The sequence below is a fragment of the Lepidochelys olivacea genome (assembly GCF_965140295.1).
Source record: "Lepidochelys olivacea isolate rLepOli2 genome assembly, chromosome: 9".
Taxonomy (NCBI): Eukaryota; Metazoa; Chordata; order Testudines; family Cheloniidae; genus Lepidochelys; species Lepidochelys olivacea.
Genome location: NC_140419.1, coordinates 1,665,345 through 1,679,589, shown reverse-complemented (window position 1 = coordinate 1,679,589; position 14,245 = coordinate 1,665,345). Strand labels below are relative to the sequence as shown.

The window sequence follows — 14,245 nt, the reverse complement described above, 5'->3', positions numbered from 1 at the left end:
ACCCCAAAGGCGAAGCAGAGTCAGTAATAGAATTCGGGGGACCCCAGCCCCCAGGCCTGAGCTCACTGCACAGCCCTCTGGGATGTTAAGAGGGACTGATGTGGGATGTGCTCCGCATAGCTAGAAAGCAAAGGCAGTGCCAAGGACGAGCATACACACATAGTTTAGGATGAGATAAACATTTTTCAAAGCAAATCTGTTTTGTGTAATGCTCTGAGCCTGTTGTTTGACCTAGGACAAGACTAAGACTGCCTAAAACAACTCGCTAGCCTTTAAAAATAACCAATGACTACGGATTTTTCCCTCATCCAGTTGAAATTATTGAAATAGGGTCAAATCCTGAGGCCCTTACTCAGTTTTTCTTAGTCTTCCACTCATGCAGAATTCGCACTGCGGTCAGTGGGATCTGGTCTGAGATCTGGCCAACACGGTGTAGACCTATCGTCTGCACGCCCTAGGTGCGGCTCAGTTAACACAGCGCAGAACGAGTTTGTGTTCTTGCTGAAAAACAGGCTGAGCGCTGAGAAGGGAATGCAGCGTGTAGGGAACAATCTCCTCTCCGGACAAGCCAGGACACTGATGAACAACTAAGCCAGGAAACGGCAGTGCATTAAGAGCTGGAGGCTGCCCCAGGAGATTCGCCAGGCTACAAAGGGCAGTCAGCTCTCTGCTGTCTGGCTCAGGGGGGTTCCTCTCACAAGGAAACCAACGCCGCCCTTCCAGAAAAGACGTGGCAGCCAGGCAGAACCCAGCCCCGAGTGTCCCCGTGAGGGCTCGAGCAGGTTCTCCTCACTGCCGCTTTCACTCTTCAGATGCGGCGAGTGCCAGGGACCACCAGACGCTGCTCCTCAAAATCAGGGGCCAGCCCCAGACTCCGAGCATCCCTCGCTGAGAATGGATTCACTGCGTGTTTGCGACGGCTTTCTGCTCTAGGCCTGAGATAGCGTGAGCAGATCACAGGCATGTTGCTAACCTTCGGCACCCACCGGTACTGGGGCTCAGACAGGCGGCACCTTCCCAGCAGCCCCCAACACGCCTCTGCCATTCCCCGGAGCAGCGTCTTTACACAATGTGAGCGTAAGAACAGAACGGCCAGGCTGGGTCAGACCAAAGGTCCATCCAGCCCAGTGTCCTGTCTGCCGACAGAGGCCAATGCCAGGTGCGTCAGGGGGAATGAACAGAGCAGGGAATCATCAAGTCATCCATCCTGTCGCCCAGTCCCAGTGAGAGGCTGGGGACACCCAGAGTATGGGGTTGTGTCCCTGACCATCCTGGCTAATAGCCCTTGACAAGCCTGTGTGGGGCTGGCTGCTGCCCGAGCCCGCAAGAGGGGTGCGGTGCTCTGCCTGTCTCGTACATGCTGCAGAGAGGATGTGCTCTCTGCCCCGAATCCGAACGAGACACGCCACGGCAGAGGGAGGGGTGGGATTGCTGTGGGAAAGGGGACGTGGTGGGGCTTGGGGTGGGGGTTCAGGGGCTGCTCAGCGTGGGAAGACAGCAGGCCTTGCTGCAGTATTTCACTGGTCCTGCATCTCCAGCGCCCCTGGAAGCTAAGCAGGAGATTGGCTCCATGCCACGGTCACGGGGCGGAGGCGGCTGAGGGAACAGGAAGTGGGGCAAGGTGCCTGGGGAGCGTTGCAGCAGGCACGTCCGCCCCGGCTCCCCGGGAGGGAGCCAGCTGCTCTGGGGAGGGAAATAACCGTGCCCAGACTGCAGCTGTTCCACAACCGTCGCCGGGGTGCGGCTGCCCTGCACCCCGTGCCCCCGATGTCCTGCCACCTCCTCGCACCCAGTGCCTGAGCCTAGAGTGGCCTCAAACCTGCCCCCACGCCCCAGGCACACGTCCCTCCCTCCCCATCACAAGACTCTTCTTTAGCAGAGCAGCCCCTCCCCACTGGCACCCTCCAATCCCCGCCCCCCCCCGCAAATGCTCACCTCTCCCAGCAGCCCCACCCCTGTGTCCATGGCCCCACAGGCCCTCCCCATCCCCACTCCCCCTGCCCACCCCCCCAGGACACGCCTCCAGGCATTAACAAGGAATAAAGGTAATGCCCCATGACAGCGCCCATAGCCTGGGCGTTCCCGTGTGCCAGTCACAGGGGACGCTCCCCCAGCCCCTATCCCGCTTGCCACCCCCACACACTCAGGATCACCACCTCACGCCATTGCGCTTGGGACCTGCTGGTTGCGTGTGTCATCGGGGCAGGGACGGTCTCGGATTTCCTATCTAAACAGCTCCCGGCCCCCGATGGCGCCATTAGCCCTGGGGCCAGCCCAGCCATTGCCCAGGGAACCCTGTGCAGGCCCAGCACTCAAGAGACTTGTCCATGGCCGGGGGCAGGGGGAAGCGTGGGGCAAGTCCCAGCTCCCCCTCGGACAGGCCCGTTCTCGTTCTGCCCTCGGGTAGCAGAGCTGCCCCCAGAGCTGCACGCCCAGCTCCCTTGGTCAGTGCGGGGCTGGGGGGCGGCAGGGCTCCGGGGCACTGTTCAGAGATTGTCTGGTTGGAAAATCAGAGTCACAGCTAAAATTAGCAGCTCCGTGGGCTTGGCCTTGGCCCCGGCCCCAGTTTCTCACACAGCTGCCAAGCAGCCGGCCGTGCTCACCCGCAGCCAGGCAGTGAGACAGCAGCGTCTGCTGGGAACCCAGCCAGCCTGGGAGCCAGCTCCCCTCCCCGTCCAGGGCGAGAGACGACATCAGCCTCTGAGGCCAGATTACTCAGCCCGGACCTCGCTGGTCCTTCGCGTGTCGAGGAGGGCTGGCCCAGGTCTGAGGAAACTCCCAGCCAGCACGGGGCCCGGCAGTGCGTCCGCTCCCTCTTCCGGCTCCCCCCCGGGGTGTCAGACCCATCCGCTCCGCTCCCCCCCCCAAGGCATCAGACCCGGTCGCTCACCCCGCCGGCTCCCCCCAGAGCAGTGACTCCAGCTCAGGGGCTCGGTGCTGATCTCCAAGGAGCCCCCCCTTCCGCACACCCCCTTCCCCCCGGCACAGGACGGGTGGCTGACCCTTATGGGACAGACGTCAGCCGGGGCGCGTAAGGCTCGCCTGAGCGGCGACTCGGATCCCAGGGATGAGGTGGGATGGGAACCTGTCGAGAGCAGAACAAACCTCGTTAGCACAGGCCACTGCTCCCCATGGGATTGAAGCACGACACACGCGAGCTGGGGAGAGCACCGAGCGCGCCCCAAGTGCCACCCCGCTCCAGTCTCACCGCCCTCTGCTCCCAGCCCGGCTCCTCCGGGCACCCCAGCTGCTGGGCAAGGCCTGTCTCCAAGCAGCGGGTCTTGTCATCAGACCTGACCTGGAATCGCTTTCCAGGAGCGCACGAGGGAAACACACGTACACAGAGGAAACCGTCTGCCCCCCGCAAGCACCACAGGGCCTCCAGCGAGCTGACCTCACTCTCACCAGCCATCTCAGGGGGTCTCTCTCCAGGAACCAACACCCCATGGCTTCCCCAATATTGCACATGCCGAGATTCCTGCAAAGTGATTTCATGTCCTTCAATCCACCCCCTTCACCATCTCCGCTCTGCCAGTGACGTCTTCCTCAAACTCCTTCCGCTTCCTTCTCCCGCCCAGGCCATGCTGCCGCCGGTGCCTGGAAGGCCGGCCATTCCCAGGGCGCCAGGACAATAGCTGCCGTTCAAACCCCTGCTGAAAAGAGAAGGATGTCGCAGTGGCTGGGCTGGGACCCAGGAGCACTGGCTCACTGATCCCTTACAGTCTTCCTGTGCAACCGTGGCTGGGGGCATGTGCCTCAGTTGCCCTCCATCCCCCAGGGATGACAGCCCTGCCCTGCCTCCCAGGGAGTTGCAGTAAAGAGGGCGAGGTGCCCAGACTCTGCAGAAAAGGGGCCATTTATACCTCTGATAAACGGAAAACTCCCCCTCCACTCAGGCACTGTCCCCCTCACCTAGACCAGGCACTCTGGGTCCCTGGTCCCCAGACACCAGCCTCCTGCTCCCCCCATGCCAGGCCTTCTTGACGTCTGTTCAGGCCTAGACTGTGGCTGGCTCCTGTGTGATTGCGAGAGTGCAAAGATCCAGCCCCAGCGGTGGTCTCTGCACCCTCGAGCACACGCCACGCGAAGTCACAGCACCACATGAGGGAAACCTAGCTGCTCTGCCCCCATGTCACCCTGGGTCTCTCCTACAGCACCCAGGACGCTACAGCTGCTGCTTGAAGACTAGAGACCCTCCTCTGAAGGGGTCAGGGCCTCTGTCCTAGGGAGAGCTTGCCACGGTTACGCGGGGGCCATACAGCCATGACTGAGCTGAACAGCGCTTAGCAACAGCCCCGGGGAAAAGGGAGCATCGCTGTTTCTTTCACCCGGAGATGACGATGGAAGTACAGCCCAGCTGTGAACCATGTTCGGATTAGGAAGACATCTGCAGCCTGTTCTCTGTCAGCGAGCGATCAGCTGCCCAGATGAGTGAGATAAAGTTCAGACCTCCACTGAGTTAACAGAAGGAAAGTGACTGTTTATAAAAAGTCCAAACCTTTGTGTTTCCACCCCCACCCCCTTTCTGGAAAAGCCCCGACTGAGCCCAGGTAACGGGAACCAACGGGACCTAGCAGCGTCAGCAACATGAGGCTTTGGCCAGGGCCCCAGGGCCGTGTTCACCGAGGAAGGAATGCGGGAATCCCAGCCAAGTCATGCTGCAGAGATAATCCCAAGCGGAAGAGATGTGTCCAAGGGCTGGAGATGAATGGAAAACTGGATTGCAGGGGAGGTGGAGGTGGACCTTGGGCCTCCCCGTGCTCATAGGTTGGAGTAGCGGAAGCAGCTCACTGGAGTTTTGCCAGCCTGGGATTTGTTCCAGATCAGCCTTTCCCTGCTCCACCAAAGCGGGGGTGGGCGTTTAAAAATGCAGCCGTCCCCATCCACCCTGTAACCACCAAGCCATCAGACCAGGCAGCACATCAGACACAATGGGCTCCCACCCCCGCCTCCAGCTCCCACAGGTAGGAAGGTGAGGTGTTATTTTCCCTTTTCCAAATGGGAAGCACCCAGGAGGGGAGTCCCGAGCCCAGGGTCACAGAGCAAACCAGTGTCCGAGCACAGATCAGGCGCCAGGAGGTGCCGGCTCCCAGCTCTGGCCATTCTCCTGTAAACAGAGCAGACAGCAAGTGGAGATCAGCCCCATCCCAGAGGGACATGGCAAGGCGCGGTGGCAGGCTAGCTGAGGAGTGGGATTGTGGCCACGAGGCGATTCAGGTGATGTGGCTGGCTGGCACACGCTCGAAATACGAGTGCCCTTCCCACAACAAATGAAACTGCATCACCCTCATGAAAAGCCCACCCGCCAGTACCAGCCTGTCATGGGATCCCTGGGCGATGCTCTGGAACCGCTCCCCATGAAGCCAGTCAGGACTCTGGGGAAGTCTCCTTTCTGGGAGCAGCCTGTCTGCAGGACACACAGCTCACACCGCTTCCACCTTCCTGGGTCTGACCTCGGAGCATTCAGCATCCTCTGCCCTTCCGTGCGCTTCCCACAGCGAGTCCGCCCAGGCGGGGTCCTGGGGAAGCCAGAGGGTCCTGCCCCCCAACTCCGCAGTCAGACTCTCAGCCAGCCAGTAAAACAGAGGTTTATTAGATGACAGGAACATGGTCTAACACAGAGCTTGTAGGTGCAGAGAACGGGACCCCTCAGCTGGGTCCATTTTGGGGGGCAGTGAGCCAGACAACCCCATCTGCCCTTCACTCCATGTCCCAGCCAGCCCCAAACTGAAACTCCCTCCAGCCCCTCCTCCCCTGGGCTTTGTCCCTTTCCTGGGCCAGGAGGTCACCGGATTCCTTTGTTCTCCAACCCTTTAGCTCTCACCTTGCAGGGGGGAAGGGCCCAGGCCATCAGTTGCCAGGAAACAGGGTGTCGACCATTCTCTGTGTCCAGACCCCTGCCCACCCCTGCCCTCTAGGGCTCTGCAAGGATCATACACCCTTACCCCACCCCCTAGAGACTTAAGAACTGCCTAGGGGAAACTGAGGCACCCCCGCACTATTCAGAGGAAACATTAAGAACAGTCCCGCTTCGTCACACAGCCCTTAGCACTCACACAGCACTTCCCAGCTTCAGAGTGTTGCCCCCGTATGGCAGGGGAGGAGGAACCCGAGTTTGAGAGGTTAAAACTGAAAGCCCCTTTCTCCAGGCCTGAGAAGGCAGCTGTGAGCACTGGGATTGGAACGCAGCAGTCCCAGGGCCAGGCTCCCTCTCACTTCATTTCCTTGATCATTTTCAGTTTTTAAACAATGAGAATAATGACCCTTGGCTGCACCTCCCCCATCGGCTCCTCCCAATCTGTTACCACCAGGAAGTGCCTTGGCTCCTGCATTGCTATTGAAGTAACTTCACCAGGAGAGATGCACTGGCCCAGAGTCATCACACATCTAATCCTTCAAGACCTCAGCCGGTGAATTCTGCAGCTCTTTACATATCCCTTGTCGTTCATATTAGCCAACACATGCATCTTCTCCTGTTGCTGGGCCGGCTCCTTGCTGATGGCCTCCTAAGCACAGTGATTTTCAAGCTTCATCTGTTGTAGCGGGAAATATTTTAGACTTTCAACTTTGCAAACCTGCAGTGCGGTGGCAACACAAGACCAAGGATGGGCCGCAGAGATGCAGCCAACGGAAAAGGCCACTGCGGCCAGGGAACTGCATGGCGCGAATTGTGTCATATCATTTAACCCAAAACCACAGTACTGAATGCTTCAGAGGTGGGTGGGAGGAAAGGGAGAGCACCATGAACAGAGCCCCGCAAATTTGGGGGTAGCCCGAGAGAGCTCTGCCAGAGAAGATCTACCAGGTAGGCATGGGAGGGACCGTGGGGAGAATCTGGAGCTGAGGAAGGATTAGGAGGGAAAGCAGCTGGCGGGGCTGACGGAAACACAGGGTGCCTTAGTCCCAGGGTAGCCTGGCAGACGGCAGGGATGTGCTTGAAGCAAGGGGCGTGGGAGGAGAGTTAGAGTTAATACCTTCTCTCGGGGTAACTTCGTGGAGAGCTGGAAAGCATTTCAGCGCCTGGGAGCAGACGGGGGAAAGAGAGCAGCAGCTGTGATTACTCTGTGCTGCAAGCATGCTGCCTAACCCTGCGTGCCAATGCAGCATTTCAGAGCTGCTCCTCCCGCTGGGCCAGCTGTGTGTCAACCAGAGCACGCGAGGGTCCAGCCCAGGGCTGTCGCAGAGGGAGCAGGGGTGGCGAGCGGGCACCACAGGGCGCAGAGCAGCTTGCAGGGATCCCAGGTGCAGCAGGAGTTGGCTGGGGTGTGAAGTTCACACTGCACACCAGGTCCTATGCATCATGTGCGCCCCCCTGAGGGGTGAATCCAGCCCCCGGGGGGGCAGAGGCCGCCTGGGCATGGCAGGTGATGGGGCTTTGCTGCACAGCAGCCTGCGGAGAGGGTGGGGCCAGGAACCCCCCTGTGAAGTTTCTCTGCCGCCCCCTCGCCCCATCCCCAGGCAGGGCTCTATTGGTAGCAGTGTGCAGCCACAAGGCTGAAATGGCTCCATTCAGCCGTGGGGAGCAGATGCCCCAGCACCAGGCTCAGCGACACTGGCTAAGCACTGGCCACAAGGGCACCCATGGAGCGTAAGTGGGTCCCCGGTCACCCTTGGAGCTGCGGGGGCTCAGCACCATGCCGGATCAGGCCTGAGAAAGAAGCTGACCCCTTGACACAGGCGCCAGGGCGCAGAATTAAAGCCTTTACCCTGCACGTGGCTATGTCGGGGGTGAACACCACCAGGGGGCCAGGCAGTGCCCCCCGAGAGCAGCACCACGGGTTTAAAGCGGTGGCACCTTCCCCGAGGAGCTCCCTGTGCGGGAGCAGCTTGACACACAACTGACTTTAGGTTCTCCTCCTGCCCGGAGCCCCAAAGTCCAGCCTTCACTTTGCCCAGGAACCAGGCTGGCTTGTCTGGGCCCTAGGCAAGTCCCCACATCCCCACACTCTAGGAGGTCTGGACTAGGAGCTGTACCGTGCAGCTCAGCCCTTCTCTGGCACTGGGTCGTAACTGTCAGAGCCAGAACGAAGCACGGCAATCAGTATGGGAGAGGAATGGGTTGTTCGTCCCCCCCGGCCTTCTATTCTTATCTCTTGACTGACCGCAGTGCCTTGTACCAGGGTTCCTGTTGTGAAATCCAGGGTGCCAGCTGATGAAAGGAGATCATGCTGTTCTTTGTTAATGTCTGACTGTGCAGCAGTGAGCTGAAGCCTCCGGTGGGCTGAATTTTGGAACTTGGTCATTATGCATGAACTTGGATTCAGGTCTGGATTAGGGTTAGGCTAGTCTTAGGGCTTGAGGCCAAACTAGGACCAAGGTATGGAAATCTCTCCACATGTTGTTCCCATGAGACTTCTGCCTTTTTGGGCCAAAATCTTGCACAAATAGTTTTTGCAAGATTTCCGATGCATCCACTTCTGGAGGAGACAGCTCCTGCCACTTTTGGATGCAACTCCTTTCATCAAACCCCACTGCCCTGAAATTTGGGGCCCCTCTCTAATATATATGGCAGGAAGGAACAGTAGCCCCTGCTTGTCTGCAGGACAATTGCCTCTCACATACATGCAGCCTCCCTTCATTTCTCTCCTGATTAGAAGTAGATTTGCAGTATAATATTGATATGACAGGTAGCAGAATTGATCTGACACCAAGTGCTCATAAAAACGTGCATAAGCAGGAATCCACATGTATGGTAGCAGCCTGTGAAGTCTCAGTGTGCGTTAGCCTGGAAACAACTGAGACATAGTTTCACATGGTCTTCCCTCTTCTCTTTGAACGCACCGCAATAAACCACTCTGCTGCTTCTGTTCATGGTTCTTCCAGGCAGATCCACACTTGCTGTAACAAAACAGACCCAACCCTCCCACTCTGACGGGGTTTATCACATTGTACTACAAGGCATATTAAACACAGATGAGCCTGTTTTCATCAGCAAGACCACTGCTATTACGCACAAGTTGAGGAAAGGGCAGGGAAGGCTATGTTGCCTCATTGTGGTACCTGTTCCAGGTTGAGGTGTCGTCAGAGGAGGTTTTGGAACAAACTGATAGATTAAACAGTAAGAAGTCACCAGGACCAGATGGCGTTCACCTGTGTTCTGAAGGAACTCCGATCTGAAACTGCAGAACCACTAACTGTGCTATGTAACCTGTCACTTAAATCAGCCTCTGGGCCAGGCGACTGGAGAGCAGCCAATGTAACACTGATTTTTTATAAAGGCTCCAGAGATGATCTCGGTAATTGCAGGCTGGTTAGCCTGACTTCAGTACCAGGCAAATTGGTTAAAACTACATTAAAGAACAGAATTGTCAGGCACAAAGACGATCACAATATTTTTGAAAGAGTCAACACGGCTTTCGTAAAGGGAAATCATGCCTTACAATTCCATTACAATTCTTTGAGGGCATCAACGAATGTGGACAAGGGTGATCCAATGTATATAGTTTATTTGAACATTCAGAAAGCCTTTGACAAGGTCATTCACCAAAGGCTCTTAAGTAAGTAGTCTTGCGATAAGAGGGAAGATCCTCTAGTAGATCAGTTATTGGTTAAAAGACAGGAAACAAAGGGTAGGAATCAATGGTCAGCTTTCAGAATGGAGAGAGGTAAATAGCAGGGTGCCCCCAAGGATCTGAACTGGGAGCAGTGTTGTTCAACATATTAATAAATGATCTAGAAAAAAGAGTAAACAGTGAGGTGGCAACATTTGCAGATAATACAAAATTACTCATGAGAGTTAAGTCCAAAGCTGACTGTGAAGAGTTACAAAGAGATCCCACTAAACTGGGTGACTTGGCAACAAAATGGCAGATGAAATTCAATGCTGATAGATGCAAAGTAACGCACATTAGAAAACATCATCCCAACGATACATAAAAAATGATGGGGTCTAAATTAGCTGTTACCACTCAAAAATCTCTGCTCAACGTGGACAGTGCTCCAAAAATCTCTGCTCAACGTGCAGCAGCAGTCAAAGAAGCAAGCTGAACATTAGGAACCATTTGGAAAGAAAGAGATTAGACAGAAAATATCAATGCTACTATATCCATCCATGGTACACCCACACCTTGAATACTATGTGCAGTTCTGGCTGTCCCATCTCCAAAAAGAGAGATTAGAATTGGAAAAGGTACAGAGAAGAGCAACAAAAGGGATCAGCGGTCTGGACCAGCTGCCATACAAGGAGAGATTACAAAGACTGGGACTGTTCATCTTAGAAAAGGGATGAGTACGAAGGGCTATTATAGAGGTCTATAAACTTGTGACTGGTGTGAAGAAAGGGTTATTTACCCCTTTCCATAACACACGAACCAGGAGTCACCCAATGAAATGAACAGACAGCAGGTTTACAACAAACCAAAGGAAGTATTTCTTCACACAACTCCAAGTCAGCCTGCGGAACTCATTGTCAGGGGATGTTGTGAAGACCAAAAGTATAACTGGGTTCAAAAAAGAACTAGATAAGTTCATGGAGGATAGGTCCATCAATGACTCTTAGCCAGGATGGTCAGGGATGCAGTCCCATGTCTGGGTGTCCCTAAACCTCTGATTGCCAGAAGCTGGGACTGAGTGACAAATGGCCTTGTTCTGTTCATTCCCTCTGAGGCACCTGGCACTGGCCACTGTCGGAAGACAGGATCCTCGCTAGATGGACCTTTGGTCCCATTATTGTGTTCTTAGACATTGCAGTAGGGTGCAAATGCAGATCACTAGAAAATAAAACTGACTAGAAACAAAGGAAAGTGACTTGTTTATTTTCCATTGTCCAAGCAGAGTAATGTCCAATAAGTGAACACGCTTTGGAAGTGATGAACACCGTCAGGTTTTACAAATTTTTCATCTTTAGCAATCTAAGGTGCCGTTTGCAAGCCCAGTGAGGACACGGATTTTCTAACCATGCAGTTTAGTCCTTCCCAAACACACACAATTTGAAGGCCAGGCTGGGCCATATGATAATCTAGTCTGATCTCCTGCCAGGGGAACAATTGTATAGTGGGGGTGCGGAGAGCCATTGAACCAAACTGTTAACCCTGTCTGTGATGGAAACAACACATTGGTTGCTATTATTTCTGCAAGCCATGGGTTGCTGGTTGCTGCCGCATCCCCATCACCCTACTTCCAGCATGTCTGCATCACACAGGTCAAGAAACTCACCTAGCCATTCCTGCTTCAAGCCCATAACTTCTGTTTGAGCTGGAGCCTCTCTTTTAAAACCACCAAAATAATACATGTAACTGAGGGTACAGAATTATCCTGCAAACAGCTGAAACCAAATAAAGCGAGGGTTGTGAGTTCAATCCTTGAGGGGGCCATTTAGGGATCTGGGCCAAAAATTGGGGATTGGTCCTGCTTTGAGCCGGTGGTTGGACTAGATGACTTCCTGAGGTCCCTTCCAACCCTGATATTCTATGATTCTATGCACAAATTGAAAAATCCTTATGATTACATTAGTCTGTTTCTCTACAGCAGTATTAGTAGTTAAGCATGATGGCCAAACTCTATACCCAATCGCTATAACTAGTTTGCTTGCCACGGCGTATCGCACTTCAAAAAGCTAGAAAACTGGCTAAAGCTGGGGCTATTACTGTAGGTAAATACTATAAAATACACAGTACATAAAGTACATTTTCAATGTACAATGCTGTGCAGCTGAGAAACAAACACAGTCTTCTGTTTACAGTGCTCGCTATGCAAGATCTGCAACACAATACTTTGAATGACATCTGTAATGTCCGAAATGTAAGGCCTGTGCCCAGTAATGCAACTAACCCTCTATGTTACATTAGTACTGAGCTCCTAATCTGCATTCCTAACCCTACGTAAAATTCTCACCAGTACAACGGATTGAGCAGGGCTATTGCTACAGTGCGCAAGCCGCCTGACTTCATATAGCACGTACAAAGTGGTCACAACAGTTAAAACTTGGACTATTACAGCCAAAACAGAGATACAAAAATGTTTGACTATATGGAACTTTAAATTTAAAAAATGGCCGGGCACTTAGACGGTCTTGTGATCCACTGACCGGTGTGGCAGTGGTTGAGACAATTTCTCTTACTCCGTTGATTTCTCTCATTATGCCGGTGGGAGTTTGGGTTGGAATTTCTGTGGGGTGAAATTCAGATGGCCCGACGTCTTCAGTGGTGGAATCAGTAAAATATGGAGCAGCAGACAGAGGTAGCGAGGGGGTGTTCGTATGTGTCACGGACACAGAAGCTGTGGGGGTCTTCCAAGTAAAAGGCAAGTATTCAGTGACAAGAAAAGATGAAGTGTGGGAACCCGTGGAGCTCTCAAGTGTGTGGTGTGGAAGGGCTGTGGTAGAGGGGCAGTGCAAATGATCATCTGGTAGAGACAAGAGAGAAATATTCCTTAATGCTACGGGACTGTCACAAGTTAGGAACGTGACATTTTTTACTATGTCTAAATTCCTCTGGAGACACCCTTTGAATTCAGCAAGTTGACAATCATATTTCCAAGGATTGTTGTCAAGCACGACCTCTTGCAGCTTGGGTAAAGAGGTAAAGAAGTCTCCAGGAAGAGACTGCAAGCTGGTACAATTTAGGTAAATTGCCTGCAGATTATTGAGATTATAAAAAGAGGTTTTTAGGAAGAACCTCAATCCTGTTATGGAAAAGAGAAATCTCCTGAAGTTTCTGCAGACCCGGGAAGATGCCCTCCGGGAGACTAGAGAGATTATTTGTATGCAAAGACAAAGTAAGAAGTTCATTTAGACCACTGAACACGTTCCTTGGGAGAACACTTAACTCAGGATTGAAAGTCAGCACAAGTAGCTCTAAATTTGTCAAATTACCAAACACAAAATCTGGCACCGTTGAGAGTTTGGTGTCACATACCCACAGACTCCGGAGAATCCTCATTTCTCCAAACAATATTTCTGGAAGGGATCCCAGTGGATTCCCATACAAGGTCAATTTAGTCAAATTGTGCAAATGCAGAAAGAGCCCATGAGGTAACAACTGCAACTTATTTTGAGAGAGAGTTAAACTTTTTAGTTTAAGGAGATTGTGAAACGTGCCTGGGGCAATGGACTGAATGCCATTTGAATGCAGAAGAAGCTCCTGCAGCTCTCTCAGGTTATCAAACACACCAGAGTCTATTGAACTGAGCCTGTTCATATACAGAGCGAGCTTCTCAAGTCTGGTTAATGTGCTAAATATATTTCTAGGCAGGGCTGCCAAATAGTTTCTGGATAAGTTCAGTAGTTTAAGCTTGGCGAGGTTTCTTAGCACTCCTTCAGGAAGCGCTGTCAGATGGTTTTTGTTCAAAAACAGCTCCTTCAAGTTGACTAGTTTGTCAAACAGGCTGCTCTCAATATCTTTCAGCAAATTATTTTCAAGGATCAACTGCTGAAGGTCCATCATTTCACCGAACACTCCTGTGGGAAGCTGAGTTAACTTGTTGTCAAACAGTTTGAGGGTCTTCAGCTTTACTAAGCCTTTAAAAGCTCCTGGCAAAATTAGGAAAAGCTGGTTTGAAGACAGAATGAGACGCTGTAGCACTGTCATTCCAGAAAAGACTTTGTCCTTCAAATCTGTTGCCTTAGTATTTGTTATTAGAATGTGTGTCATGTTGGTAGGCAGACCTAACGATGCCAGGTCTTCGATACCGGGACCAGAGCAACGGATGGCATCTTTCAGAATACACTCGCATTTCTCAGGGCAAACGGATGCATTCAGCTGAAGGAAAAGATGGATGATTACAGCTAAACGAAAAACCAACATCCTTGCTGAAGTGCCTGGAATATGAGCAGTTATAAATTAGCACCAGAGAATTCAGTTTCCATTTTACATATTTGTAATAATTTTGTACTAATCATAACATTTACTGTGTGAATGACTAGCAAAAACCTAAACATGTACTAAACTTCAGTTTGGATTATGATGAAAACTCCCCAAACTCTTTTATTTGATTACAGGCATTTTGATGGTGCTCACCAGGGTTGCCACCTTTCTAATTGCTGGTAACCGGACCCCCAGTGGCCCCGCCCCTTCAAAGACCCCAACCCTTCCAAGACCCTGCCCCATACTCCACCCCTTTCCCCTGGCCCAACCCCTTCTCTGCTTCTTCCCCCAGACCTTGCCCTTTCTCCGCCTCTCCCCCAAGGCCCCATCCCTGTCGCTCATTCCTCCTCACCCCCAATCACTTGCTAGATCGTCTCCATCTCCCGCCTCTCTCCCCCTCCCCCAGCTGGGCTCCCTCTGCTCTGGGGCTGGGACGGGAGCTG

At 53.1% G+C, this 14,245-nt stretch overlaps 1 protein-coding gene across 1 annotated transcript; it reads right to left on the bottom strand.

The window, feature by feature from the left end:
• Positions 1 to 10,860: 10,860 nt before the first annotated feature.
• Positions 10,861 to 13,751, bottom strand: GP5 (glycoprotein V platelet). The gene is given in 2 exon segments (XM_084639706.1): positions 10,861 to 12,595; positions 12,597 to 13,751. Coding segments are annotated over 2 exon segments (1,857 nt in total). The 5' UTR covers positions 13,743 to 13,751; the 3' UTR covers positions 10,861 to 11,884.
• Positions 13,752 to 14,245: the final 494 nt, after the last annotated feature.